General features: G+C 43.9%; 3 protein-coding genes across 3 annotated transcripts; 2 read left to right on the top strand and 1 right to left on the bottom strand.

Moving 5' to 3' along the window:
* The first annotated feature begins 3,252 nt into the window (after positions 1-3,252).
* Positions 3,253-4,849, top strand: LOC141802663 (carbohydrate sulfotransferase 8-like). Its single transcript, XM_074686235.1, has 2 exons — positions 3,253-3,342; positions 3,923-4,849. The coding sequence occupies exons 1-2, from the start codon at positions 3,253-3,255 to the stop codon at positions 4,847-4,849; spliced, it is 1,017 nt and encodes a 338-aa protein (XP_074542336.1).
* Positions 4,850-7,809: 2,960 nt separating this feature from the next.
* LOC141803529 (uncharacterized) lies at positions 7,810-8,817 on the top strand. The gene has a single exon (XM_074687632.1). The coding sequence runs from the start codon at positions 7,810-7,812 to the stop codon at positions 8,641-8,643; it is 834 nt and encodes a 277-aa protein (XP_074543733.1). The 3' UTR covers positions 8,644-8,817.
* A 10,532-nt stretch (positions 8,818-19,349) lies between these two features.
* On the bottom strand, positions 19,350-27,804 carry cunh6orf47 (chromosome unknown C6orf47 homolog). The gene is made up of 3 exons (XM_074687323.1): positions 27,533-27,804; positions 23,922-25,269; positions 19,350-20,657 (listed from the first exon to the last, which is right to left on the bottom strand). Exon 2 carries the CDS (start codon positions 24,829-24,831, stop codon positions 23,929-23,931), a length of 903 nt encoding a protein of 300 aa, XP_074543424.1. The 5' UTR covers positions 24,832-25,269; positions 27,533-27,804; the 3' UTR covers positions 19,350-20,657; positions 23,922-23,928.

The raw sequence follows: 27,804 nt of genomic DNA, 5'->3' as shown, positions 1-27,804 counted from the left end.
TCACAGCTTTCAGAGCTAGGCGATATTGAGTGTAAAATGTCACACAGATTTAAGTGAGTGGAGCGTTTACTTTTTAGAGTGCAAAACAAGAAAATTGAGTTTTCACAAAGCATGACCTAAGTTGTGTTAGCTTGAAAAAACATGCAAGGAAGGTTTTGCGCACTCAAACTAATTTAGTTGTATTTACTGGTTATATTTAAGTCAGGGTAACTTCATTTTTTTGAGGCAATGAGTTTCCACAATCTTGAGTAAGGTCAACTAATTATGTTTTTCAGTGCTGGCTGCTACAATGTTTGCCTGATGTCAAGTTTCAAACTGTAGCGCTACATAACTGTACTGATAAATACCTTACCTCTATGCGTTGTATCCAGTAAAAAGTTGTCTTTAACAAAGAAAATTTGTTTTGATCCAATCTCCATGTAATTCCAAAACAAACACACCTTGCTAACGTAATTAACGATGGTGTGTAGGTTATCTGTTTACACGGGTTTTAAAGTAAGCTCAACTTTTCCAGGTTTACAGTGTAGAGACTTAGATGTGCCATAAATCAATCCGGTCCTGCTCAGCCCAATTTGGAAGCTAAGAAGTAGCGATTTAAAACTTGAAGGTGTCCTCTACCTCAGGCCGAGGACCCTGATAACCTGTAACCAGTAATATTAGCGTTGATAATCTCATTTTAAAGGCTGGATTACAATCAGGCGTACTATATCTACTCAGTAAAACACAACACTGACTTTAATGAAAAATATTAGGTGAACCCAACTCACTTTTCATCAAAATATTATTACCACTCATTTGAAACAAGTAATGGTACCTAGATGATGGAAAAAATTGATAAACTAAGTTTTTCTGAGTTGGGTTAACATAGAAAAATCAAGTTATCAGCAAGATGTTTTTATTTGATCAGTCCACACATGCACAAATAAGCTCTGATCCACTTGGTGCTTTATTCTTTTTCAGAACATTTGTGGGCAAGTCCACATACACTGAAAAAAATGTTGGTCCAATTTACTCAAAAAATAGTTCAAGTTTTTTTCAAATAACTGTTTTAAGCTGGTCTTAATAAAAGTAGATAAAAGTCTCATGTGCTTGAAATTCCATTCATTTCAAATCATCACCTTGTATAAATCCAACTCAGAATATTAAAACTTAACTTAAGTTTCTATACTTTTCAATGAAATATTCCCTGTAACCGATCTTAAAAAACCTGCTCATTTATATTTTAAGAAAATGGTTTTAGCACAGCATTTCTTTTTGTGTCTGTGTTTTGAAACCGTGAGGAGGGAACGCAGTGGATATGAGACCCTGCTGAACTTCAAGAGTTGCAGTTCGAAGTGGCATAGACTGTGCTTCACATGGCATGGACTGTTAGTCTGTGCTCCACAGCATGGACCAGCTGTCTATGCTCTACGTGATATGGACTGGCTGTCTGTGCTTAAAACATTATTCTGGTGATAATTCGCTGGTGTCTGACGCACAAAATAAAAAATGTTGGAGCTGAGCAGTTGTACTCCTGATCTGTTAAGGTGGAATCCATCCACCTTAAAGAGGTTTCTGGGTTCCCAAAAAATGTAGAAATTGTTAATGAAGTTCACTGATCGATCAGCACATGTATCTTTCAGCCATCTGTTCAGCATCATCAGCCTGCTGAATCTCTCATCTCCTCGTCGTACTGTTGGCAGGGGTCCACTCACATACACCCCAGTTTTAAGAGATTGAACTTCGTTGAGCAGAAAAATAAAGTCCCGTTTCAGTACCTCTGATTGTTGCTTTGCAACATGCCGGCTCCTGTGTGTATGATGAGAGATTTCACTGATGGATGTTCAGCAGCGATCTTCAGAATTTTATTTGATATCAGACACCATGTGTCACTGGTTCGTTTTAAAAAGGACCTCTTTCACAATATATGTAATTTTGCCCACAGCCCATTTTTTTGTTTATTGTGTTGTATTTGTAGTACACCCAGAGACTCCCAAGAATATACCTTTAGAAAATCCAAAAGTCATCCAGGGCCTGTACTATGACCTATTTTATGATCATTGCCATAGCTGTGAGCCAGGGTGCACACTTAACCCCAAAACTTACTCAAACACAAATAATCAATCATCAAATTGGGTCAAATCACCTTCACTGAAGTCTGGTGCATCTTTTGAAAACAAATGTAAAGCTAAGTTGTTACGGTATTCAACCAGTAATAAAACTTCAGACCCAAAAGCAGGCGGAGGCAAAGGAAGCAGTTGCAGAGAGTTTTTATTTTTCCAGGAGGGGTGCTGAGGGTGGGGGGAGAGTTAGGGAAACAAGAGTCCAGGAGGCAGCGTGGGAGAGCGTGGCAGAGTGAGGCAGAGAGGCAGGAGGCTTGTGGAGACACTGGAGGAAACAAAGGAGAACACAAGTTACTAACTACAAAGATCACTAGCAAGGTACTTTCTATGTACAAGATACTCATGAATGTCAGCCGATGTACCACTGGGTGAGCAGGGAATAATCTGGCTCTGAGTCCTTCCTCCACAGAGCTTAAATGCAGCCTCCAGGTGATTATGATCCTCCTCAGGTGTGCAGGAGTCATCAGTGCAGAGTGAGGGGAGGGGAGGGAGACCAGGGAAACACAGATCACCACATAACCAGTGTTCAGAAACGTTCCTTCACACCATGTCATTGGTAAAACACAGTAATTTGGTGTTTTTCAGGCTGCAAAAGCGTTTCATATCATTCACAGCTCCGTCACCCACTATCAGGGTTTGAGGCTCAGTGGTTAACCCTTTCAGTAGCTTTTTACTGTGTGATTTAACTTCATACCTTTCTCTGGTGTCAGAAGGTGTGCATTCTTTGGGGCAGTCCTGGTCTTGTAGAAGTGGAGCAAACCTGTTCCTTAGCTGGATCCCAGTGTCTCGGCTCGGTTTGCTCTTACCCTTTTCTTTGTAGCCACTGTCCATGACTGTTTTCTCCTTGGTACTGGAGTTGAAGCAACAATCCTGTGGGATGGTAGTGCAGGCCAACCAGTCTCATCACGAATCTCTGGGTTCTGGATTCTGCCTGTTAGCCTTCTTCCCAGATCCCTCTTTAGTGTTGCTCTGAGTAGATTCCAAGGAGCGCTAATGGCTGATCTATTCCCTTTTAAACAGGTGTCCTTTATCTTGGTGCTGTAGCTTATCAGCTGTCTGTTGACCTGCTCTTGTCCACTGCCTTGCGTCATCGGAAGAGTGATGTCATTTCAGTGACTATGTTTTCTGGTTCTAAAGGAACTGGTGGTCTATGGGACTCAGCTCAGGTGAGGCCGGGATAGTCACACCGGGCACTCATGTGGCCCCTTTCTGTGCAGTGGGCCTGGCCTCCTGTATCAGGGTCAGTACTGTCAGGGTCATCAGCTGACGGACTCTGAGAAGATTTTGGAAGCAGTACACAGTGCAGGACTGAAAGCAGCCGATGACTCTGAGCCTTTTCCTGATGTGAAATATTTCCAGCGTTTGACTTTGCTGATGATTCCATGTTGAAGTCGAACAATGAGTCCACACTGAGGACTGTGACAGGTAGAAGTATGAATCACTTATTGGTCAAACTGCTGAAGCAGTGTAAGCTGGTGGTCCAGTGGACAGCCCTTGGAAGGCTCACCTGGCCCTCACACAGGCTCAGGGGCCTGAGTGCAGAGCTCTGTGGACACTAACATCAAGCTGATTCCTGTCAGGTGCTAAAAACTCGACTGAGGACGGAATTTATTTTCCCCAGTTTAGAGAAAATTCAGAGAGACAAGTGATGTCTGAATGATGTGCTTTGCTCTGTGGACATTTATTGACTTAAGCTTGATTTAACTTTTGTTTTGTCATTATTTTGCTCTGACCTTGAACTCTAACTGGTCGTTTTGAACCAGTGAGCAAATGAAAGAGGTATGAAATCTGTCTCTTTCTGTTTCTCTGTATGTTTGTAGAATGACTCCTTGGACTCTAAACCAACATTACACAGACCTCTGAGTATCGCTGACTCTAGCGATACTGGAGTTCTTGCTTCATGGGAGGAGGAACTGCAACAGCAGCTGAGGATTCAGGTTTTACGGCACCGTGTTCTGGCTGATGCCTGCTCTAAATACCAGCTGGACCTCCGCATGAAGGTTCCTAGAAAAAGCCACCTGACTAGACTCCTTGTAGAGGACCGATCCAAGGTGCTGTACTGTGAGGTCCCCAAAGTGGGCTGCTCTAACTGGAGGAGAGTGCTGATAGTGTTGGCAGGCAAAGCCACCTCTGCACTTGCCATTCCTCATTATGAAGCACACAAAAACCTGCAGCATCTACATAAATACAACCCAGAAGGCATCACTGAGAGGCTGAAGTACTACACAAAGGTGCTGTTTGTCAGAGACCCCTTTGAGCGCCTGGTGTCTGCATTTCGGGACAAGTTTGAAAACCCAAATGGCCTCTTCCACAAGGGTTATGGGAGAGCAATCATTTCCAGGTACCGCACTAACGCCTCATCAAGCGCCTTAAAAACAGGTGATGGAGTCACCTTCACGGAGTTTGTGCAATACCTGCTGGACCCACAGCGTCCACTGGGGTTAAACAGCCACTGGAAGCCGATTAGCATGCTGTGTCACCCCTGCCTGCTTCACTATGACTTCATCGGCAAGTCCAAGAACATGACAAGGGAAGCCAACTTCCTGCTGCGAAGCATTGGAGCTCCACCAGACCTCAGGTACCCCAACTACAAGGACAGGAATCCACAGGACAAGAGGACGTGTCCCTCCATCATGAAGAAATATTTCTCCCAGCTGAACGCCACAGAGAGACAGGGAGTCTATGACTTCTACCATCTGGATTACCTGTTGTTCAACTACTCCAAACCTCTCCCAGACCTGCTCTGAGGGGGCAGGAACCAGTAAACCAAGATTCCTCAGTATGACGTGTTGATTGTCTGTTCTTTTCTGAGCAACAGAAGCTGTCCTTCTTGGGTCCACATTTGGAAGATGTGCATCTGTTGTCAGTTTGGAGTTCATAATAGAAACTCCTGTTGCACCCTGAATTGGAGGAGGCTCAGGTTCAGTGTCCTCAGATGTTTCCATGTTATTTCTGTCATAGCTGGCCTTGGACCTGCATGTCAGCCAACACTTCAGGAGGAAGACTCCTGAAGACCGTATTGATGTCTTCATTTGTCAGTCAGAAAGAGGAAATCTTTGCATTTGAAAATGTTACTCAGAATCCCGAGATCCTTTAGGGTCTTATTGATCTAAACAGCAACATTACAACATGATTCTGTTTACTCCTACCCCAAAGCTGAGGGGGCAGGAGGGACAACAGGCAGTTAAGTTTAAACTGATAAACATCCCTTAGTTTTAGCCTGTGCTGGCTGCTAGAAGTAAGATGCTGTACAGTTCTTGAGTTTCTTGAATTGTCCCTTAAAAAATAATACAACACAGCTATGCTCGTCACACAAATCCTTCCAAATCTTCATTCAGCGACTTGAACTTAGTCACCCACATGTCTGAGGCTTTCAGGTCAGCAACTCCCTCCTCAAAATCTTTGATGGAAACTTCAGGGATGTAACTCAGGTCGGCTTTGTCCAGTGCACACTTGTGTGGATGAGTGATAGACCTAGAAAGACGAGTGTCCTCCCTAAATTCTCCAAAGCGTGCTTTGAATGACTGCAGGGGGTTAGTTGTGAAGCCAGCTAGCTGCTGAATATCAAAGTCTTGAGTGGGGTCACTTGCTGTGCACACATCTTTAAATTCTCTCAGTCTTTCAAAGTGCAGTAAACGTTTCGATAGCCCTGACAAAGAGTTCCAGCTTGTTTTCAAATGCAAACACTGCTTGTTGAAGGGATAAGACTGTACTTTCAATGCCTTGAATTTTCACATTGAGCTGGTTCAGATGTTCAGTCATGTCCATGAGACACTTCAGGAGCCACTCAGTGTTAGCCAGCTCAGGATGCTCGATGCCTTTCATTTGAAAAGATTTCGCAAAGGCAAGCCGCAATATGGCTGAGCACCGTCCCCCTCGACAACCAACGCACATTGCTGTGCAAAAGCAGACCGGGATTATTCCCAAATTCATCCAGCAGTGTTTTGAAGTAGCAATCATTTAAAGCTCGGGCAACAGTAAAGTTGACCACCTGAATGACCAGCGCTATCACCTCACCAAGCTTCTCACCACACATTTTAGCACAAAGTGCCTTCTGGTACAGAATGCAGTGACAACTCAGGATGGGTCTTTATTCATGTTCACAAAGAAGCGCCACAAATTCTTTGTTTTCCTCCATCAAACACGAAGCACCACCAGTGCACACCGAAATGAGTTTATCCATCAGTAGATTTCTTTCTCTAGCAAGACAAGAAAGACTTGTGTCTCCTCCACTTAATTTTTCATCAATCGTGAACAGTTTCTGCTCACAGAGGCATGTCTTTTATTTGTTTGATTATCTTGTCTTTATCGATGAACGTTGTCACAAAATTCACTGGCCACATCAAGCGTGAATGTTTTGGCATGCTCGCCGTCTGTGAATGGCTTTCACTATTGCTGAAGAACCAGCAAAGCTAGCCAAATTCCAGTCACATTGTTGGGTCCTTGCTGACTGGCTTGTACTCTGCTCAGTAGCTCTTGGCATGCCTTTTTTCTGCTGTCCCCCACTGGATATTCCGAAGCACATGTAGCATGACGTGTGTCCAAGTGTCACTTTATATTCGACCATTGTATCGATTAAATATTAATATTGCATATGAAAACAGGACAGTTCTTCGCACATCTAATTTAGGACACAGGTGCGTCGGAGAAAAAAGACAATTTGAACAGGAAGGAGGACTCCCGCACACTGTCTAACTTGCAAGAAAGTAATTTACTTGCAACCTTCATCAGGCAAACAGTTTAATCAAAGGGGCAGAACGTCTTAAGTAAGGGGTGGCGATCACACCTGTGGACAATCATCATCATGACATGACATCTGCACCAGTTAAGATGAACATAAATACACAAAGCAACATACATTACCTTCCTGACTAAGATAGTCATCATGGTGAAAGCCTATTTTAAGCCTACAAATAAGGCTAAAAACAGAAACATCCATCACAAGATATGCCGTTTAGGGGGCATTAAAGGTCCATAAGACAAGAAACATGAGAAACAATACATTAGACTTTAAGCTGACACAGTCCATTGATGATTGTATTTCTTAATTCCCAAAGAGATAAACAGTCTAGAGTGTGGTACACCCTGATGACATCAATGCATACAAATGGACACATATAATAGGTCACCTGGTCATTAAAAGTGGGCCTAGAAATGTGTTCAATTTATATGCATCGCACATTAGTAAGCCAGAAGGAGGGAGGACATGCTGTAATGTAAGTTATAGAAACATATTCACAGAGAGTTCATCATTAAGGCCTTTTGGGGCCAGAGTTTGTAAAGCAAAAATCCAGTATGCTTCCCGCTGTTGCAAAACTCTGTCATGATTTCCACCCCTTGGAGGCAGTTTAACCTGTTCAATTTCCTTGATAAATGAAGGAAATTGGATCTCTGCGGTCACGTGAGTGTGTGGTATCATTTCCGGTTTTTCCTTTACTCTGTGTGCAGCACGGTCGTGTCGTTCGCTCTCAATCTATCTGTTGTTTTACCTGTTACGGACTTTCACTCTTTTCAATCTTGCCATCTTATCGATCTATAGTAGTTTACACCAAGCACTCTGCCTTTTTTCCCACAAGGGTGTATACTTTTTCGGTGTTCTGACGACTGGTTTTCCTGTTAGCCTTTTAGCTCCCCAGCACTAGCGATGTCTCTCCACTCCAGCTCCAGTTCTCACTCTGACTCTCCTTCTGCGGCTCGTTTCTGCCCGATGTGTCAGATGTTTAGTTATTCCTCTTCCTCCTTTACGGATAATGATATTTGTATTAAATGTAGCTTATTTGTAGCTCTGGAGGCGAGGGTTTCTGAACTGGAGACGCGGCCCCGCACCGAAGCTAGGCCACATTTAGCTAATGCTAGCCAGCCCCCTGTAGCCGGTGCGGGCCATCTTAGCTTAGCCTCCCCCCCGGCAGATCCCGAGCAGCCGGGATGTAGTGGCTGGGTGACTGTGAGAGGGAAACATAGCCGCAAGCATAAAAACCGCACGCCGGACAGCCGTAACGTTCACATTTCCAATAAATATGCCACTCTCAGCAACACACCTGCTAAGAAACTCAACACTCTGGTGATTGGTGACTCGGTAGTACGGAATGTGAAATTAGCGACGCCAGACACCATAGTTCAGTGCCTCCCGGGAGCCAGAGCGGGCGACATTGAAGGCAACTTAAAACTGCTGGCAAAGGATAAACGTAGATTTCGTAAGATAGTCATACATGTCGGCGTTAATGACTCCCGACGTCGCCAGTCGGAAGTCACAAAGATTAATGTGGAGTCGGTGTGTGCTTTGGCCAAAACTATGTCGGACTCGGTAATTTTCTCTGGCCCCCTGCCAAATAGGGCAAATGATGAGATGTTTAGCCGCATCTCCTCATTCAACCGCTGGCTGTCGAACTGGTGTCCAGATAATGGCGTGGGTTTTATTGACAACTGGCGATCCTTCTGGGGCAAGCCTGGTCTAATTAGCCGAGATGGCGTTCATCCCACTCTGGATGGCGCAGCTCGTTTAACTAGAAATCTGGCTGATTTTATTAGTTTACCCATCTGACAACTCAGAGTGGAGACCAGGCAGCAGAGCAGCAGTCCTACACGCTCCTCTGCGTTTCCCTTAGTGCAGTTTCCCAGCCACTCCTGTTGTAACATAGAGACTGTGTCGGTTCCCCGACCGAGACCCTTTTTCTATAACAATAAAAATAACAATAACAACAATAATTATTATAACAACAACAACAACTACTATAATAATAATAATAATAATAATAAAAATAATAATAAAGGAGTGAATTATGATAATCTTATAAAAATTAAAACTTCCGGTGCGGATGAACCACATGACGTTAAAGTCAAATGTGGTTTGTTCAATATTAGATCTTTATCATCTAAAGCTGTGCTAGTTAATGAACTTATATCAGATTATCACATTGATTTACTTGCTCTGACTGAAACCTGGCTGTGTGAGGGTGAATATGTTAGTTTAAACGAGTCCACTCCTCCCAGTCACCTTAATACTCATAACCCTCGAGACACAGGCCGTGGGGGGGAGTGGCAGCTATCTTTAACTCTAGCTTTAATATAAGCACCAGACCTAAACTAGGCTTTAGCTCTTTTGAAAGTCTTTTTCTCAGTTTCTTGCATCCAGCTGTAAAAACCGCGCAACCGTTTTTGTTTGTTATCGTCTACCGGCCTCCTGGCGCGTACTCTCAATTTCTCTCCGACTTTTCAGAGTTTCTTTCTAATATCGTTCTTCTGTCGGATAAAATTATTATTGTCGGTGACTTTAATATTCATGTGGACGTCGTTGACAATAGTCTTTGTATTGCCTTCATGTCTTTACTGGATTCTTTTGGTTTCACACAGTCTGTGAACCATCCTACTCATCGCTTTAACCACACCTTGGAACTTGTTCTTGCTTATGGCGTGGAACCTGTCAACTTGGCTGTCTTGCCGCAGAATCCTCTTCTGTCGGATCATTTCTTCATTACTTTTGAATTCTTGCTGTCGGATTTCTCACCTGCGAACAAAATCATCTTGTCCAGGAACTTGTCTGACAGAGCTGTAGACATTTTCAAGGAAGCAATTCCTGCTGCCTTGAATTCTTGCTCTACTTTTGCAGAGAGCTCTAGTGCTCCCTCTCAGCTTGATCAACTTGTTGTGGATACCACAGGTTCTCTTCAAGCCGTCCTCGATTCAATTGCTCCGCTCAGACAGAGGACTCTCAGACGACATCGTTCCGCTCCGTGGTACAACGCTCAAACTCGTGGGCTCAAACAACAATCGAGGAATTTAGAAAGAATATGGCGTTCGACTAAAACAACCGAATCCTGCTCGCGTTGGAAAAATAGTCTAAATGAATAAAGAAAGGCTTTGCGACTGGCGCGTGCAACTTACTACTCGACTCTTATAGAAGAGAATAAAAATAATCCTAGATTCCTTTTCAGCACTGTAGCCAGGCTGACAAACAGTCATAGCTCTACTGAGCCATGCGTTCCTCTATCGCTTAGCAGTGAGGACTTTATGAGCTTTTTTAACAATAAGATATTAAAAATTAGAGATAAAATTAGTAGCGTGTTACATGCAACCGTGATAGAACCTTCGATCGATGGCGAATTTGCGGAAACGTCGCTTAGAGCTAATATACTCCTGGACTGCTTCTCGCCTGTGGACCTGTCAGAGCTGGATTCAACTGTCACTTCAGCCAAACCATCAACTTGTCTTCTGGATCCCATCCCAGCTTGGCTGTTAAAGGAAGTCTTTCCCTTGGTCGGATCTTCTTTACTAAGGATGATTAATGCGTCTTTACTGTCGGGCTACGTGCCCCAACTTTTTAAAGCTGCTGTTATTAAGCCTCTTCTTAAAAAGCCTACACTTGATTCAGGCTCTTTGGTCAACTACAGACTGATATCTAACCTCTCTTTCGTTTCTAAGATCTTGGAGAAAGTTGTTGCGAGTCAGCTCTGTGGTTTTCTTCATAGCAACAGTCTTTTTGAGGTCTTTCAGTCTGGGTTCAGAGCTCACCACAGCACTGAGACTGCGCTGCTGAAAGTAACCAACGATCTACTTTTGGCTTCGGACAGTGGTCTTCTTTCTGTGCTTGTCTTGCTTGATCTTAGTGCCGCTTTCGACACTATTGATCATTGCATTCTTCTGCGGAGATTAGAGAGTCTTCTTGGTATCTCAGGAACCGCTTTAGCCTGGCTTTGATCGTATCTTTCGGATCGACATCAGTTTGTTCATGTGAACAACGTCTCTTCTTCTCACACCAGGGTGCAATATGGAGTTCCTCAAGGTTCAGTGCTCGGACCGATTCTTTTCATCTTGTATATGCTTCCTCTCGGCACTATATTGAGGAAACACTCCATAAACTTTCACTGCTATGCAGATGACGCTCAGCTTTACTTGTCAATGAAGCCTGAAGAAACCAACCGCTTATCTAAACTTGAAGCATGCCTCAGAGACGTAAGGTCCTGGATGAGCAGAAACTTCTTACTGCTGAACTCAGAGAAGACTGAAGTCATTGTTCTTGGACCTAAACATCTCAGAGAAGCTTTCTTGAACAACATTGCCACCTCTGACGACATCAGCTTGGCTTCCAGCACCACTGTCAGGAACCTGGGAGTTCTTTTGGATCAGGACCTGTCCTTTAACTCTCACATCCAACAGGTCTCAAGGACGGCATTTTTTCATCTTCGCAATATCAAGAGAATTAGACACATCTTGTCTCGGAGCGACGCTGAGAAACTAGTCCATGCTTTCGTTTCTTCTAGGCTGGACTACTGTAACTCTCTTTTATCCGGCTGTCCTAATAAGTCTATTAGGACTCTTCAGCTGGTTCAGAATGCTGCCGCTCGGGTACTGACTTGGACTGGGAGGAGAGAGCACATCTCTCCGGTGTTAGCGTCTCTACACTGGTTACCTATAAAATCTAGGATAGAGTTTAAAATTCTTCTTTTGACTTACAAAGCGCTTAATGGCATCGGGCCATCGTATCTTAAAGACTTAATTGTTCCGTATAATCCGTCTAGGTCTTTGCGTTCTCAACATGCTGGTCTGCTCGTTGTACCTAGGGTCTCTAAAAGTAGTATGGGAGGTCGAGCCTTTAGTTATCAGGCTCCTCTTCTTTGGAATAACTTACCGGTTGAGGTCCGGGGAGCAGACACAGTCTCAACCTTTAAGAGTAGACTTAAAACTTTCCTTTTTGATAAAGCTTACAGTTAGAGCTGGATCAGATCTGAACCAGCTCTTAGTCATGCTGCTATAGGTTTAGACTGCTGGGGGGAACTGACACACAGGGCTCCTGTTTCCCTCTTTTTCTGTCAGTCTAACTTCTAGTCTTACTGTCCTGTTATAGTTACTGACCATACACCTCTCTGGGAGGCTCTGAGTTTGTCTTGTAGGTTCCTGGGGATCGGTGAAGAAGACGGCCTGCTGCTGTGCTCCTGTCCAGCTACTACAGCTTTGGAGTTGGCCTGCTGGTTTCACCTTAACTGTCGCCACAGCGCCAAACTTCAGACTGCGTCTGTTTCTCTCTCTCTCCCTTTCTGTGTGTGTGTGTGTGTGTGTGTGTGTCTGTGTGCGTGTGTGTGTATCCCTACCCCCCCCCCCCCCCCTTCTCTCTCTCCCACTCTCTCTCCTCTATCTGTCTCTCTCTAACCCCAACACAGTCGAGACAGATGTCTGTCTAACATGAGTCTGGTTCTGTCCGAGGTTTCTGCCCGTTAAAGGGAAGTTGTTCCTCTCCATTGTAACTTGCTAAATGCTGCAAAGTCCTGTACTCATGGTGGATTAAGATAAGATAAGACTCCTTATCTTGTCTTGATGTTGGGTTTCTGCTAATAAAATTTGATTAACATTTACGGGTCTAGACCTGTAAATGTTTTTGTAAAGTGTCTTGAAATAACATTTGTTATGATTTGGCGCTATATAAATAAAGATTGATTGATTGATTGATTGAATGCCAATGAAATGCAGAGTGGAGATGTCATGTCGTGCATCATTGAATTGCACAGCCACCGGATAGTCACGGTCATTTCTGCGTATAGAACTTTTATGTTCATTGATTCTTTGTTTTAATTTCCTGCTTGTTTTGCCAATGTAGGACAAGCCACAGGGGCAGCGAATCACATAGATGACATGACATGAAGCACAGGTGATGATATTACTGATAAAGTACTTTTTTCCAGTCTGAGGGTGAGAAAAGTGATCAGTTTTGTGGGTGTTGTTACACTGCGCATGGCAGCCACATAGATAGTTCCCATTAGACAGAGGCTGAAGTCTTGACTGCGTATCTGAACTTACGGAGAAATGTTGCATGGACCAAAAGATCCTTGATGTTTTTCCCTCTTTCGTTGACAAAAAGGGGAGGGTCTTTAAACACACATGAGAGTTCACTGTCTGATGATAATACCAATGATTTTTAAAGACAGATCTGATGGTACCAGAGTGTGTTGAGTGCTGTGTGATACATGTCACGGAGAATTTTTTTTCCTTTTTCACACTCTTTTTCAATAAATCTGACCGTGTTTTTTTGAGAGCCAGTTCATTTGCTTCATTGATCCAAGATGAGGGGTATCCTCACTGTGCAAATCTATTTTTCATGTCAACAGCTTTTTCTTGGAAATCCTCTGTAGAATGACATAATCTCCTCAGACGGAAAAACTGGTTGATGGGGAGACCCTTTTTAAGAGGGGTTGGGTGAAAGCTGGATGCCAACAGGAGAGTATTTTTGTCCGTCTCTTTCCGGTAAAGTGTGGTGATAATCGAGTCTTTGTCCTTCATAACCCACATGTCCAAAAAACTCACTTGATCATGACTGAAGTTGGAGGTGAATTCTAAGTTGTTATCAAAACTGTTCAACAGTGAGACAAAATCTTTTAATTCATCAGGGTTACCATTATAAATACAGAAGATGTCATCAATATATCGGTACCACTTCACAACTTTAGACAGGTGATGGTTCTTGTCGGGGTGAAAAACAAACTTTCTCTCAAAAAGACCCACAAACAGGTTTGCATAGTTAGGTGCACAGATAGTTCCCATACTGGTGCCCGAGACTTGTAAGTAGAAGTCTTTTTCAAAAGAAAAATAGTTATGTGTCATTACAAAATTTGCCAGATCAAGGATCAATTGGTTTGGGGGATTGCACAAGTCACTGCGTTGTTGTAAATAAAAAGCTAAAGCTTCTAAACCGTCCTTGTGGGGAATGTTTGTATACTTGTGATGTCAAGGGTCGGCAGAAGGGCATTATCAGGTAATTCGGTTAAAATGGAATTTTTTTTCAATGAAGTCTGTAGAATCCTTTAATGCAGGCAGGTAGCGTTTGGACATATGGTTTAGTAAATGAGTCAACAAATTTTGATAAAGGAGACCAGAGGGAGTCTGTCTGTGCAACTATTTGACGACCTGGAGGACTAGACAGTGATTTATGAATCTTTGCCAAAGTATATACCACTGGGCGAACTGGATATTGACAACATAGGAAATCAAACTCAGATTTTGAAATCCATCCCTTCATTCGAGTATCTTCAAGATAGGTGAATATTTCTTTCTGAAAGGGGATGGTAGGATCCTGATTTAGTTTTTTGTAAAATTTTATATTTGACAATTGAGAGAGGATTTCGAGTTTGTATTTGTCTGTATCCTGGATACAAATACCACCCCCTTTGTCAGCAGGTTTGATGACGATGTCTGCATCATTTATGAGTTCATTTAGAGCGTTTTTTTTCATTATTAGATAAATTAGGGGGGCTTGGACGTGGTTTTGAAATCAATGTCATAATGTCCCGTTCAACAAGTCTGCAAAAAGTGTTGATGGAAGCATTATTTGTATGTGGATAGAAAGTGCTTCTTGTTCTAAAGGCAGATGATTCAGAGTTCGTCACAGTGTTTTGATTGGTGGAGAAAAAGTGACGTAATTTCACTTGTCTGAAGCACTTAAAGAGGTCAGCTTTTAATCCAAAACATACAGTCCACAGTTTGGCACAAAAGACAGTCCCTTAGATAGCAGTGATACCTGGTCAGTAGTCAAGTCTTTAGAGGAAATATTGATTACCGTGTCTGAGAGTTGCTGCGTGTCCACGGCCGGAGTCTGGTGCTTGGATGCGCGCTTGCCCCGTCTGCATTTCTTTTTCCTCTTTTTTCCTGTTTCTTGCGGTTGTGTAAAAAAGTGAACTGATCCGGCGGGGTGCCCGAGTCACTGTCAAAGGTGAAGTCACTGTCCATGGAGGAATCATTGTTAGCGGCATGTTCTCTCTCCGGTGAGCGGGCCTCGGTTTGTGCATAAACCTGTGCCTTGGCGCATCCGTGTGCAAGTCACAATCTAAACAATCTAGAGTGTGGTACAACCTGATGACATCAATGCATACAAAAAATGCATACTTGAATGCATTGATGTCATCAGGGTGTACCACACTCTAGACCAGGCATGGGCAAACTACAGCCCGGGGGCCACATGCTGTTGAACCTTTTAATCCGGCCCGCCGAATTTGAAAAAATTAAATGAATAAACTTTATTGTTTTATTTTCCCTGCAATTCTGGTGTTTTCCCACTAGATGGAGCACTGTAGATACATTGGCTTTGTTGAGGTGAAGCGTAGGCCTATTACTCCACGTTTGCACTTTACCCTCTTACCCATCAGCCCTTCTGTTAAGATGAACGAACCTAAGAAAAGGGAAGTGGACAAAGAATGTCGAGTGTTCAATAAGGAGTGGACAACTAAATATTTTTGTTACCGTTTTGGTTTTAAAACAGAAAAACAAAAAAACAAGTCCGTTTTTTTCATTTTTTTCATTTTGTTTTGAAACAGAATAACGAAAGAACAAACCATGCGCGGATTAAAAATCCCATTATAATTCCATTCTCTCATATTCTAATTTTAATTTCAAAACAAAATCAAAACGGCAAAAAATAGACCGTTATTTGTTTTCTGATTTTGGATTTGAAAACGAAAAATTGAAAAACAGGTCGTTATCCGTTTTCCGATTTTGGATTCTAAAATGGATATGAACGAATGATACCCTGATAGTTACCAAAGCACTCCATTCATCTGCTCCTGGTGCGGCCCCTTTGTCATATGTTAGAACCCATTGTGGCCCATGAATCAAAAAGTTTGCCCACCCCTGCTCTAGATTGTTTATCTCTTTGGGAATTAAGAAATACAATCATCAATGGACTGTGTCAGCTTAAAGTCTAATGTATTGTTTCTCATGTTTCTTGTCTTATGGACCTTAAATGCCCCCTAAAGGGCATATCTTGTGATTTAGATTTAGATTTTAGAGTTAGTGATGGATGTTTCTGTTTTTAGCCTTATTTGTAGGCTTAAAATAGGCTATCACCATGATGACTATCTTAGTCAGGAAGGTAATGTACGTTGCTTTGTGTATTTATGTTCATCTTAACTGGTGCAGATGTCATGTCATGATTATGATTGTCCACAGGTGCGATTGCCACCTCTTACTTAAGACGTTCTGCCCCTTTGATTAAACTGTTTGCCTGATGAAGGTTTGAGACCGAAACGTCCATCCATCCATCCATCTTCTTCCGCTTATCTGGGGTCGGGTCGCGGGGGCAGCAGCCTAAGCAGGGAAGCCCAGACTTCCCTCTCCCTAGCCACTTCGGCCAGCTCTTCCGGGGGGATCCCAAGACGTTCCCAGGCCAGCCGAGAGATGTAGTCTCTCCAGCGTGTCCTGGGTCTGCCCCGGGGTCTCCTCCCGGTGGGACGTGCCCTGAACACCTCACCAGGGAGGCGTCCGGGAGGCATCCTCATCAGATGCCCGAGCCACCTTATCTGGCTCCTCTCAACGCGGAGGAGTAGCGGCTCTACTCCGAGCTCCTCCCGGATAGCCGAGCTTCTCACCCTATCTCTAAGGGAGAGCCCGGCCACCCTACGGAGGAAGCTCATTTTGGCCGCTTGTACCCGCGATCTTGTTCTTTCGGTCACTACCCAAAGCTCATGACCATAGGTGAGGGTGGGAACGAAGATCGACCGGTAAACAGAGAGCTTCGCCTTCCGGCTCAGCTCCCTCTTCGCCACAACAGACCTGTGCAGAGTCCGCATTACTGCGGACGCCGCACCGATCCGCCTGCCGATCTCTCGCTCCATCCTTCCCTCACTCGTGAACAAGACCCCGAGATACTTAAACTCCTCCACTTGGGGCAGGATCTCATCCCCGACCCGGAGAGGGCACTCCACCCTTTTCCGGCTGAGGACCATGGACTCAGATTTGGAGGTGCTGATTCTCATCCCAGCCGCTTCACACTGGGCTGCGAACCGCTCCAGAGAGAGTTGAAGGTCACAGCTTGATGAAGCCAACAGGACCACATCATCTGCAAAAAGCAGTGATCCAATCCTATTCTCCCGAATAGCCAAATGTGTAAAACTAACATATCTTTTCTGTAGAGGGGCACAGTAAACACATATTCTTCCAAGAACAATGGTTTGTTTAATTATCTGTCATTTATCCAAAGTTAAAACTTTAAACATTTTAACCATAACATTGTTGACCTAATCCTAATGAACTGGAAATCAAAAAAAACCATAACTACTTCACACTGGAAAAATCTTCTGCTGGACTACATCTCTCTAGACAAACTCTCCAGCTCTACCAAACAGAATTCCAAATCTAAAGACTCAACATGGCAACAACAAGTTTCCTGAGTAAAAGCACTAACTTTACATTTCACTGACTTTGTTGAATCATTTTGAATGTTTTGATTTTAAACCTGTGAAGTATCAGTAATGACAACAACTAGTGAGAGAAAAAACTAATCTTCCAAACATTTAGTGACGCTGCAGCAGCTGGCAGAGAGTCTGGCTTCACTTCCTGCCTCAGCCATGTGCTGCATGTCTCCTCACACTAATGAAAAATGTACATGACTTTATTTCAACCTTTCTTTTTTTAACAATAGCAGAAATGTGCCAATCAGAAATATATGGTATGGATATTTCTTTGGCATACACCAGTGTGAAGCCCTTAGAAGGGTTCAGTGATCAGGCTCATGGGTTAGCATTGACTTGGATGGGTTTTCTGAGTAGGCTAGCCACAGAGATGTCATTTCCCTACTCAAACTGAAGAAAAGGTAAAGGTGTAATCAAGGGTCTCTATGGTTTTCACCCACAGGTGCATATTTTCTATGCTTGAGGCCCTGCAGGGCTCACTGTTCCAGCAAACATCCCAAAGCTTTCTGCCTTCTTCACACTGGGTAAAGATCACCGTTTGTGTCTGGCCACACCTACATGGTGAGAGGTGGACGGGGAATCATCCCTTCAGGATCTCTTTGATGAACTCAAACTTCAGCTGTGTGCACACAAAAAGAAAATGACACTGAAACAGGATGAAATGATGTCAACATTAAGTTCCTCGGGTGGTGATGAAGTGACCCAACACAAATTTCATGTTTAGTGTTTTATTTTGTGCCTTTAACTCTGAAGCAGAACAAGGAAGTAAAAACCTGTACAAACACATCAGAGTGTGGTTTCCATTCCCTACAAAGTTTCAAACACTCAACATGATGGCACAGAAACATGAATAAATGCTGCTGGTGTTACAATCTCCCAACATGAGCACTGACAATGGTGTGTCTGTGTACCCCACAGGTCAGTGTGTGTTCCAGCTCAGTGTGGAAATATCAGGATACAAAACAGATCCATCAACATTTGATGACAAGCAGAGATCTGCTCCTCAGAGGGCAACTGGTGCTTGTTCAACTGGAAACAAACTCTGAAGACTCTCCAGCCCACGCTGGCTCTGTCAGGGTCTCTGATGGCTTCTTGTGGATGTAGTGGAATTGTCCTTTTGATTGACAGGCGCTTGAACCAATAGGACAGCCGAAGCCAGCATCCTAGTCTGAATAAATCTGCCTTTGGATCCTTTAAAGGTACAGTCACGTCGGTCTGTTCAACAAAGTGACCCTGAACTCCCCCTGTGACGTGCCCATGAGTGAAATCTCCAGATATCATACCACATCCAGGTTAGAGGGGCTTTCCAAGCACACACTTAGTCCCCAAATCAGAACTGCATGTGGTTTAGTACGCTAGAATAACATGAAAAAAAAAAAGAGAAGACCCAGGATGTGTCAAACTTCTCTTTCTGAAGCATGCAACAAGAGTTTTCTCTGACATTAGTGACAGTTTATAGAAAATATAATCCCCTCCCTGTCCACTCAGCGTCTGTGGCCTCTCCCCTTTAGTCACAGTCAGACACTCTTCTCACCGCTCTTCTATGAAACTCTAGTTTCCTTAAACTTTGTGTTTACGTCGTGTCAGAGTGAAGCAGGCAGAACTCATGGTTCAATGATTGCAGATGGAGCTAAATCTCAGAGAGGGCGGCTCTCCTGGTTCCTCAAAGCAGTGTCAGATTATCCTGAGGGTCTGCAGCTACAACACACGGGTGTGACGTGCTCGGACGTAGGTGAGGAAAACAGTCTGAGACTAACTTCTGTTTTCCCAAACACTGAGGTGGACTACTTTTTATTTTAGCTCAAACCCCAGACACAATGATGTGCTTTCCTTCAGTTTCTGCTGCTGTGTAAAGTCATATCTCTGGTCTCCTGGAGGAGAATAAGTTCAAATTAGTTTAACAGCTGCCAACAGGAGTAACCCGCCTGCAACGTCCCAGTTAAACCAGCATGTATGCAGAAACGTAAAAAGACATGCTGTCCTCTTTCCTGTTGGTCATACACTCCTGCGAGTGGCACCTCCTGCAGGCTGGTTGATTTTTCTTTGACTGTTGCTGTGTGTTTTTATTTTTGATAGCATCGTGTGTGTGTGTGTGTGTGTGTGTGTGTGTGTGTGTGTGTGTGTGTGTGTGTGTGTGTGTGTGTGTGTGTGTGTGTGTTTGCAGCATGCTTAAAGTGACAGCCTCCTCTTGCTGCATTGGTTTTGGACTCTGTGTTTGTGAGACTTCGTTGTTTTTGCATGTACTGCTCATGTAAATCACATGGGTGGTTTCAGGCTCATTATTCCTGCTGTCTGCCATCTGATTCCACTTTTTTGCATCTGTTTCAGTGTTCTTGCATCAGGGAGTGAGAGAAAGCTGTGCATCTTCACCTCCAAACATAGAATTTAAGATGGATGCTGCAAACTATATTCAGGTGCAGGATAAGTCTATCTTTTCAAACATGTTCCAGTTTCAAACAAAGGCTTTGAGTAGCAATGTGTGAATCCAGCAGTGTGTGAAAGTGGATCCTTGGCACATGCCTTTCAGAGCAGCATCTAAAGGGGCCGCTGGCCTCTGTGGTACATGATGATCTTAGAGTGACTGTACTGTTGTCCATGTTTTAGTTGTGATGTAAAATAAAAAAAAGAGTTGTGTGCCATTCTGCAGGTCATGGCTTCTTCCTGTTCTCCTTCACTCTGCTCTGCAGTAGACAAGCCACGGCTTGGCCCTGTTCTGTTGAACATCAAGTGTGTAAGGAATAATCTGTTCCAGGCAGGTAAGCCTTCAAAGGGAAGTGACTCACAATCAGTCCTTTAAACAGACTGAACATAAGAACACAGCTGCAGAGCCTAAGGTACCTGAACACACTCCATATGAACATCAGGAGGAACCCTCAAACTGCCCCCAGCTTCCATTAGTGTGAACCGTGTTCAGGTAGGGGTATACTGCAGAGAGTGTACCTGCAGAGGGCGCTCATTCCCCTTAATCAAACATTTAGAGCCAGGGTTTGTCCATCTGCTGGTGATTCTGTGTATTTCAGCTGTGTATCTGGCTGTTTTGGGATGGTGTTGACAGTGTGTTGTTTCTTTGCCCTCACACTGAACCAAAGGCCGCAGGTGACTGACTGTGATTCAGGGAGAAGACAGAGTCCAACAGAAAGAGGACGACCACAGAAACCAGATCAAGTGCCACAGAGAGAACCCTTAAATACTGCATAACATGATCTCTGTCTAACATTCATCAGCCCGGCCTGGTTCCACATCCACCTTTTAGGTAACCAAGGTGATATGAACGGAGTCCAGCTGCAGGGTAGTGTCTCTGATGTGTGACGTTGCAGCTTGCAGCTCTCACACAGGTGGGGTGTTCAGGTGTTGGTGTCCCGCTGAGGAGGTGGCAGAGCCCCGGCGCCTGTGGAGAGACATACAGAGTTCACTAAAGACTCTACAGTGTCATTCAGTTTCTGTCGTTCACTGCCACGAGCGAGCGTCTGACATGAAGTACCACAGGCAAAGATCTAGACGGGACCAGGGATGGGGATTGTTAATTTGTATTAATTCTGAAACCCTTATTGATACTCCCTATTGATTTGGGTCTTTATCGATACCACTATGGATATTTTTCTGTAGTTTATCAGAGTGAAAAAAGAGCGTGATCACTGAGTGTCTCTGAATGTTTTTAGCATACAAACTTCAGGTAACATTTTTTGATGAAACAAAAGCTAGGAATGGTTTGAATTTGCCAGCTTCCAGCATTTAGCGCCTGATATTAAGTTCACTTGCATCTTTTTTGCTCGTCATTGTAAACAGATCCCGGGATTTAAGTCACAAACTAGCGCCGTTTATTGGATGGAGCTTATTTAAGCTCACACTGCACCGATCTCACCAGCAACACTCACCCAGAGCAGTGGAGGGGAGGAAGAGAGGAGAGGAGTGCACGAAGAGAAGAGAAACTGCTCACAGACATAAGGAGCTGTAGGAACATTATTTAATCCTACAAAAACTCATCAAAGTTACACGTATAAAATTCACTCTGGTAATCCTCTAAATAAACCAAATCATTCTAAATAAATGGAACTTATAGTCCAGTGTGACTTATATATGTTGTTTATATCCTTTATTATTGAAAAATGACTGTTGGAAATAAATATTTAAGCAGACAGTGTTTCTTGCTAGTTTGGTTTCAGTTTAGTTTTATCTTTTCAATTAATCTTCGACCTTCACTTCATTAAACACAATAATAAACTCCTCTTTTTATTACTTTGTCTCAATGGACTGAGCACAACCTTCCACACAAACGTTTCAAAACTATATATATGATTATAACCTGTGGCTTTAAACATCTATGTATTGATTTGAGTGTGCTCAGGGGTCATTTGCATTTTAAATTTTGTAAATATATTTCAAGTAAACTTCAGCATGTCATCATCTGCTTTAACCATATTAAACATAATTATCCAACAACAAAATTGTGGCTAGTGAAAATGCTGAGTTGCAAGTAACTCTGGGAAACAACTAGACGGTGGCTGGTGAGCAAAAAAGTTCATGTCAAGCCCTGGTAGAGAGGGAGGATAAGGAGCTCAGATTATGTAGCTGGGTAAAAATAGCAAGCCCTCAGAATAAATGAGGAGTCCACAGAGAGCCTGCATTCACACTAGCTTCATTATGAGGACCCAGGTATTCAAAGGAGCATGGCCTGCTGTCTTTTATTACAGGATCATTATTAGCTCCACCAAGGAGGTTATGTTTTTGGGAGAGTTTATCTGTCTGAATGTTTGTTTGTCTGTGAACTAGGGCTGCAGCTATACAACATTTTAGTATTCGAGTATTCTACTGGAAATTCCACCGATTAATCGAGTATTCGGATAAAACACCTTTTTGTTTAACGAGCAGTTATTTTTCAAATGAAATTTTGTTTCAAGCAAGTGTAAAAACAAGTGACTTTGGGTGATAGATTTGAAGTCAAATGCAATCTGACGAGATATTAGAAATTTTATCTAGGAATAAGACATTCTTGAAAGATTTGGGTCTTTGCAGTGTTCAGACTAAAATGATTTTCCCTGCTGTATTAGGCTTCAGCGCTACTTGACACTGTATCCTTCATTGACCTGGCAGCTTAACTTAACAACTGCTCCGTTAGCTCTTATGATTTTGTTTTTCATCTCCTTCACTCAACAGCGCTGTGTTTTAGAGGTTTAAAACGTCACTAAATTACGTAATTACCTAATTAGCATAACAAGTCATTTGCATGGAACGGTCGTGGACTCTGAAAGAGAGGAATAACATTGTAGGAGGGACAGAAAGAGTGTAACACACTGTTAATGTGTTTAGAGCTACAAAAAAACTTTGTTTGACTCTTTTTGAGATGTTAAAATATCGATCCTCCTCCACTTTTCATTCATACGCAGTCTCCTGCTCAGTCACACTGACCATCCAAGCCGTGCCATACTCTACCCGCCTGCACAATGAGGCGCAGAGAACACTGCTACAACTTCAGTGACTTTTAGGCTCATATGAAGTCGTTTAGGTGCGACACAGCCCTCTGACACCCCCGCTCTTGTTTAAAATGACTGTTGAGAGAAGCGGTCGCAGTGATCGTATGTCATTGATCATATGGAGTATCCGCGTTTGTGCGCGTGTATGAAGTAGACCGCGCTGAAGTCCACCTCTCCTGAAGTGCCAAAGAGAAAAAGTGAGTCTTGTGATCACACTGGTCAAACAAAATGGACTTTGAAGAGTGCAGGAAAATGTGCAGTTGGTCATTGTGACCATGCTCTAAGACAGCGTTTCCCAACCCTGGTCCTGGGGCCCCCCTGCCCTGCATGCTTTTTATGTTCCCAACTCCAGTACACCTGATTCAAATTATCAGCTCGTCATCAAGCTCTGCTCAAGCCTGATAACAAGCCATTCATTTGAATCAGGTGTGCTGGAGTGGGGTAACATCTAAAACATGCAGGGCAGGGGGGCCCCAGGACCAGGATTGGGAAACGCTGCTCTAAGAGACTGCTGCGAGCCAGACGTCCGTTTGTGACAGTCTGTGAGTGAGCGATTTTGGATAGAGGGGCTCAGCATGTGCGTCTCATTGGCAAGCAGCTGATGCAGATCAAGCAGCAACCTCTGGTCTAAGAATATGAGACAATGCTGAAGTGCTAAAATCTGCTGTTTCTTGAGTGCCCGGCTCCAGAAGTACTGGAAGTCACAAACACACCAAGCCAAAAAACACAGTTTTCAAAGCAGAAATTAACCTATTTACAGCCTGGTTAAAAAAAAACGTCTCCTGTCTGAGTCACTAATTTTACTATCGGCACACACTGACACACGAGGGGGGGTGAATTTTTTTCAAATTCGGCTATTCAGAGGATATTTAGATTGCGAGCACACCCAATCAGAGGCACAGCTCAGGGTCATGTGACCGACAGGCGTCCTATAGCCGTAGGCGAAGCCCCTGCCACTACCAATATGGCCGCTATAGCCTATCTGCTTCATTTTCTGTTTCAGAAACAGACAGGTGACGTCGGGGAGACTACGTCCATGTTTTATACAGTCTATTGCCTGTCAGCAGGTTTCTAAGCCTATCTGTGTGTCTCTCTGAGGAAGTCACAAAGCTGAGAATAAACCCCGCCCACCCGTGAAAGGTGTTACCTCATCATGACCCTGGAGGAGTGGTGGAGCTCACCTGAAGTCTAACTGGTCTTCACCTTGTCCTTCACAGACACCAGCTTGTCTTTCTGTTCCCTGTCTTTCACGTCCTCAGTCCCTTTGTCCTCCTCTTCCTTGTCTCCTTCCTGTTCCTCCTCTGTGCCCAGGAGGACGCTCTGCCGCACGCTCACAGAGATCACCAGCCCCTGGACGATCCCATAGATCAGGGCAAACTGAGGCAAATACTCCTGAACCAGCCAGAGTAGTCCTGCCATCCCCACTGTGGACACAAAGAACATGGCCATGCCATGAAGCCACAGCCTCAGAGCCCCCTGTACACCCAGCACCTCCAGGATCAGCTTGGTTGGGGGGGACACGGTCCACAGGAATCCGACCACGAACAAGTCAAAGAGGTGGCGGAGGAAGTTGAAGCAGATCTCATGGTGCTCTGGGAGGATTTCCAGCTTCCAGCCGCTGACAAAGAGCCGGAAAGGAGACGTGATGTGGGCAGACGGTGTAGGGGATGGAGGAGGGGTCCCATAGTCTGAAAAGTCTTCATCCACATCATCTCCACTGCGACCAGCTCGCTTCCTCCATCTGGGTTCTGTTCTTCTGGGCCAGGACAGGGGATAGGTGGGGAAGTATTTACTCCACCATCTGGAAACCGGCTGGGACTCTGGATCCTTGCCTTGCTTCCCCGCACCCAGGACCTCTATCTCCATGGGCTGCAGCTTCTCCTGAGCCTCCCAGAACTCCTCCACTGGACTGCCCTGGTCACTCTGCCGTTTCCAGCCTCCCCAGACCCAGGACACCCACCCCCTGCTCCCCTGGCTGACCTGCTTCTGCTCCTCAGCTGTTACCTTGGGAGTATTCTCAGACACAGCTTTACTCCTGCTGCTCCCCAGGGAGCAGACCCACCCCCACGCCCAGCCCACCACAGCTGTCATCCTCCTTCACCTAGCTGCCTGGAGGGGAATCAAAAGGAGTCTGCTGCTCTGATTTAAGCTCCTCTTGCTTGAGTTGGCCCAGCAGCTATGTGAGCTCACAGGGAAAGCACGCACACTCTGCCAGCTCAGCTGATAAGTTGTTGTTCTTGTTCACAAGGCGGGGGCAGAGTTATGTGCCATAGAAAAACCTTTGGGTGTGTGCGAACAGGTAAATGTTCAGATGGGGTAGCTTGAAGAAATTGGCAGCATTAAGAAGTGAAGCTTCTTGTCTACATGTCTTTGGTTCCACCTGATGCCCCCTGAAGCTGTCAAGGCTGCTTCGCTGAGCAAACAGCACCTTCACGTGAGGAGCCTGTGGGGGCCTCAGGTCAGAACTGTCAGCGTTTGGTTCAAGCTTGTTTTACAGTTTTCAGGATGAAACTTCTCCACTCTTCACACCTGCAAACACAAGAAAACAACATTTCAAACCTTCCTTCAACCTCCACATCAACACCAGTGTGAGGCAACATTCATATAACACTGTGGACTGTCTATAGAGAGGACAGCATGGCTCTGCCTTTTACCATTGTACAGTTTTGCAGCCAAAATTCTCCCATCACAGGCGCAGCCATTGACAGCCGTTCTGTAGCCAGAGTCTGCCCGGTAGAGGCTGTGAGGGATTCAGAATGAATCTGAGTGGAGCTGGGTGGGAAGAATTTTTTTTTCTTTGGAGAGTCTAATCTCTTCTTGGCTCTCCCTCTGGACATATTTTACGATCCCCGAAAACATCATATGAGAACATCAGCTGTCAGTTAGGGGTGGGAGAAAAAACTGAAAATAGATAATTCAGGATTTTTTTTTGACAATGTCAAAATCTGGATCTTTTTTCAAATTCAAGTTCTTCGTTTCAGTCTTTGTTTATAAACTGGATTGGAAAAAAGTTACCACTTTTCTTCAGCAGAGGGTGAAATGTTTCTCTCTGACTCATGTGTTGTGCATTTTATGGGAAAATATGACTTCTGATATAGTCTGTAGACATTATCCTCATTTAACTTTTTCACATGGTCTGGGGTTAAAAAAGCAAACAAAATTTGCAAAAATCATAATTATTGAAGTATAGTAATCTAAATAACATTGACACCCCATAATTTGAAATAGAATCGAATTGCGATAACAGCATATTGGGCCTACTGTCAGTCTTTGTTAAACCTGACATAAAGCCTCATTTTTAACCTTGAATAACTAATGAAAACAGAACTATTTATAAGACAGGCAAGGCCAACCTCCAATATGTTTCCAGAGCTAACTCGGACACAGAGAGCTTCTCCTGCTAACAGAGAGCTACTGGTCCCTCAAAATGAGGTCTGTAAATTAAACCATGAACTTGATTTTTAAATTGATATGAGGGGACTGTTCATAAGAGACAGCTGTTCCACTTTGCTCTAAACAGCAGCAGATTTCACAGATACACCCCAGTTAGTGAGAAAGGCCACTTTCATGTTGCGAACAAACACCGGCTCCATCACAGTGTGTCCCTCTCTAAAGCTTACAGTCCATCCTCAAGTAATTACCTTCAAATGTTATTAATGCGGTTGGCTATTCAGTGTTCTTTCGATTAGTTGGTTAGCATGTCATGGTGTGGAAAGCCCCTACATGTTGAGTTACAACAGAAGAATGCACAGCAATTAGAAGAGCTACATCTGGATTCACACACACAAAATCTCATGAGAACTAGGGGCAGGAGAAAAATCATCAACAAGAGATATTTTTTCTAAGACTTTTGGCTCAATTTTTTTCCCCAAATGTAAATCCTTCCCATTAGTCTGTATGTATAAGCCTGGTTGGATGGGTTGGAAATGTTTTCCTGGACTATCTGGTAACGTGATGTCAGATCCCCTGAATAAATTGTAAAAACTGACTAACGTGAGGAGTATTTTCTTTGAAAATATGGCTCCTGATTTAGTCTGTAGACATCGTCATTATCATCATTCAACTTTTTACATCGTCTGGTGTTAAAAAAGCAAACTAAAAATGGCACAAATCTGCTAATAACACAGCTGTTTACAGTTAATGGAATGGTCTGAGGAATAATAAGGATGATACAGTGTACACACTGATAAATTTAGTTGCACTTGTTGCAATGACAAAGTTCTATTGTATTCTATTCTAAACTGCAAAGCAGTATAAGCAGCCATAAGGCAAAAACAAAAATCCACCAACACATATGGAGACGGAAATCCTGTGGCACAAACCTGCACTCATGGGGTCCAGCTGTACCATAGCACTGCTAATGATATAATATATGAAATAATATAGATAGCAAATGATAAAAAGTAAAGCAGTTTACCTATCTCCATCTGTTTGGTACAGAAACATCAACCTGTGATTTATGTTCCTTTTTTTAGAAAATTAAGGAGGTTGGGTGGTTTAAACCCCTGGGAGACCCTCTCTGACCCGTACCCTGAGCCCCTGTGTTTTACCCCCTCCCCACCGGGAGCTGACCTGTGGAGCTCACCTGAACCTACCTGTGTGTTTAAACCGAGCTAACCTTTGTGTTATGACGCTACGCTAACCTGAACATTTCCACAAAGCGTTTCTTTACATGTTCACCACACGGTGGACTGGTTCAGGTGCTCAGACTCCTTTAGTAATCTCCGGTGAAGACTGCCAGAGGTCAACCTTTGTCGTGAGGTTGGTCTGATGACAGCAAATAAACACTCACCTGCTTTACGTTAGCCCGTTTGTGTCAGAGCGCAGATAAGTTAGCTCCCGTTGTTAGCATCATCAAGTCGACGGACACACCAACTTCTCCAACTTGTTGTCTTCGTGTTATAAACACAGCAGATGGTGAATCTTCTCTGTGTGAATACAGAGACCGGGGCTAACTAACCTCAGGTGCCGGACTCGACACCGCCAGCCTCTCAACAACACGGTTGAGGTCCTCCAGGTCGGCCGGACCGTTTACCTGATTACGGAACAAAGACGAAGAAGAGC

This window comes from Halichoeres trimaculatus, unplaced genomic scaffold (genome assembly GCF_033239565.1).
Source record: "Halichoeres trimaculatus isolate MK-OKI-2021-1 unplaced genomic scaffold, fHalTri1.1 fHalTri1_scaffold_14, whole genome shotgun sequence".
NCBI lineage: Eukaryota > Metazoa > Chordata > Actinopteri > Labriformes > Labridae > Halichoeres > Halichoeres trimaculatus.
This window is presented reverse-complemented; position numbering and strand designations above follow the sequence as displayed.

Excerpts from the sequence above, each read along its gene's own strand:
- cunh6orf47 (XM_074687323.1), bottom strand. The coding sequence starts at position 24,831 with ATGACAGCTGTGGTGGGCTGGGCGTGGGGGTGGGTCTGCTCCCTGGGG.
- LOC141803529 (XM_074687632.1), top strand. The coding sequence starts at position 7,810 with ATGTGTCAGATGTTTAGTTATTCCTCTTCCTCCTTTACGGATAATGAT.
- LOC141802663 (XM_074686235.1), top strand. The coding sequence starts at position 3,253 with ATGGGACTCAGCTCAGGTGAGGCCGGGATAGTCACACCGGGCACTCAT. Across the intron at positions 3,343-3,922 it reads GCCTGGCCTCCTGTATCAGG|AATGACTCCTTGGACTCTAA; the intron begins GTCAGTACTGTC and ends GTATGTTTGTAG.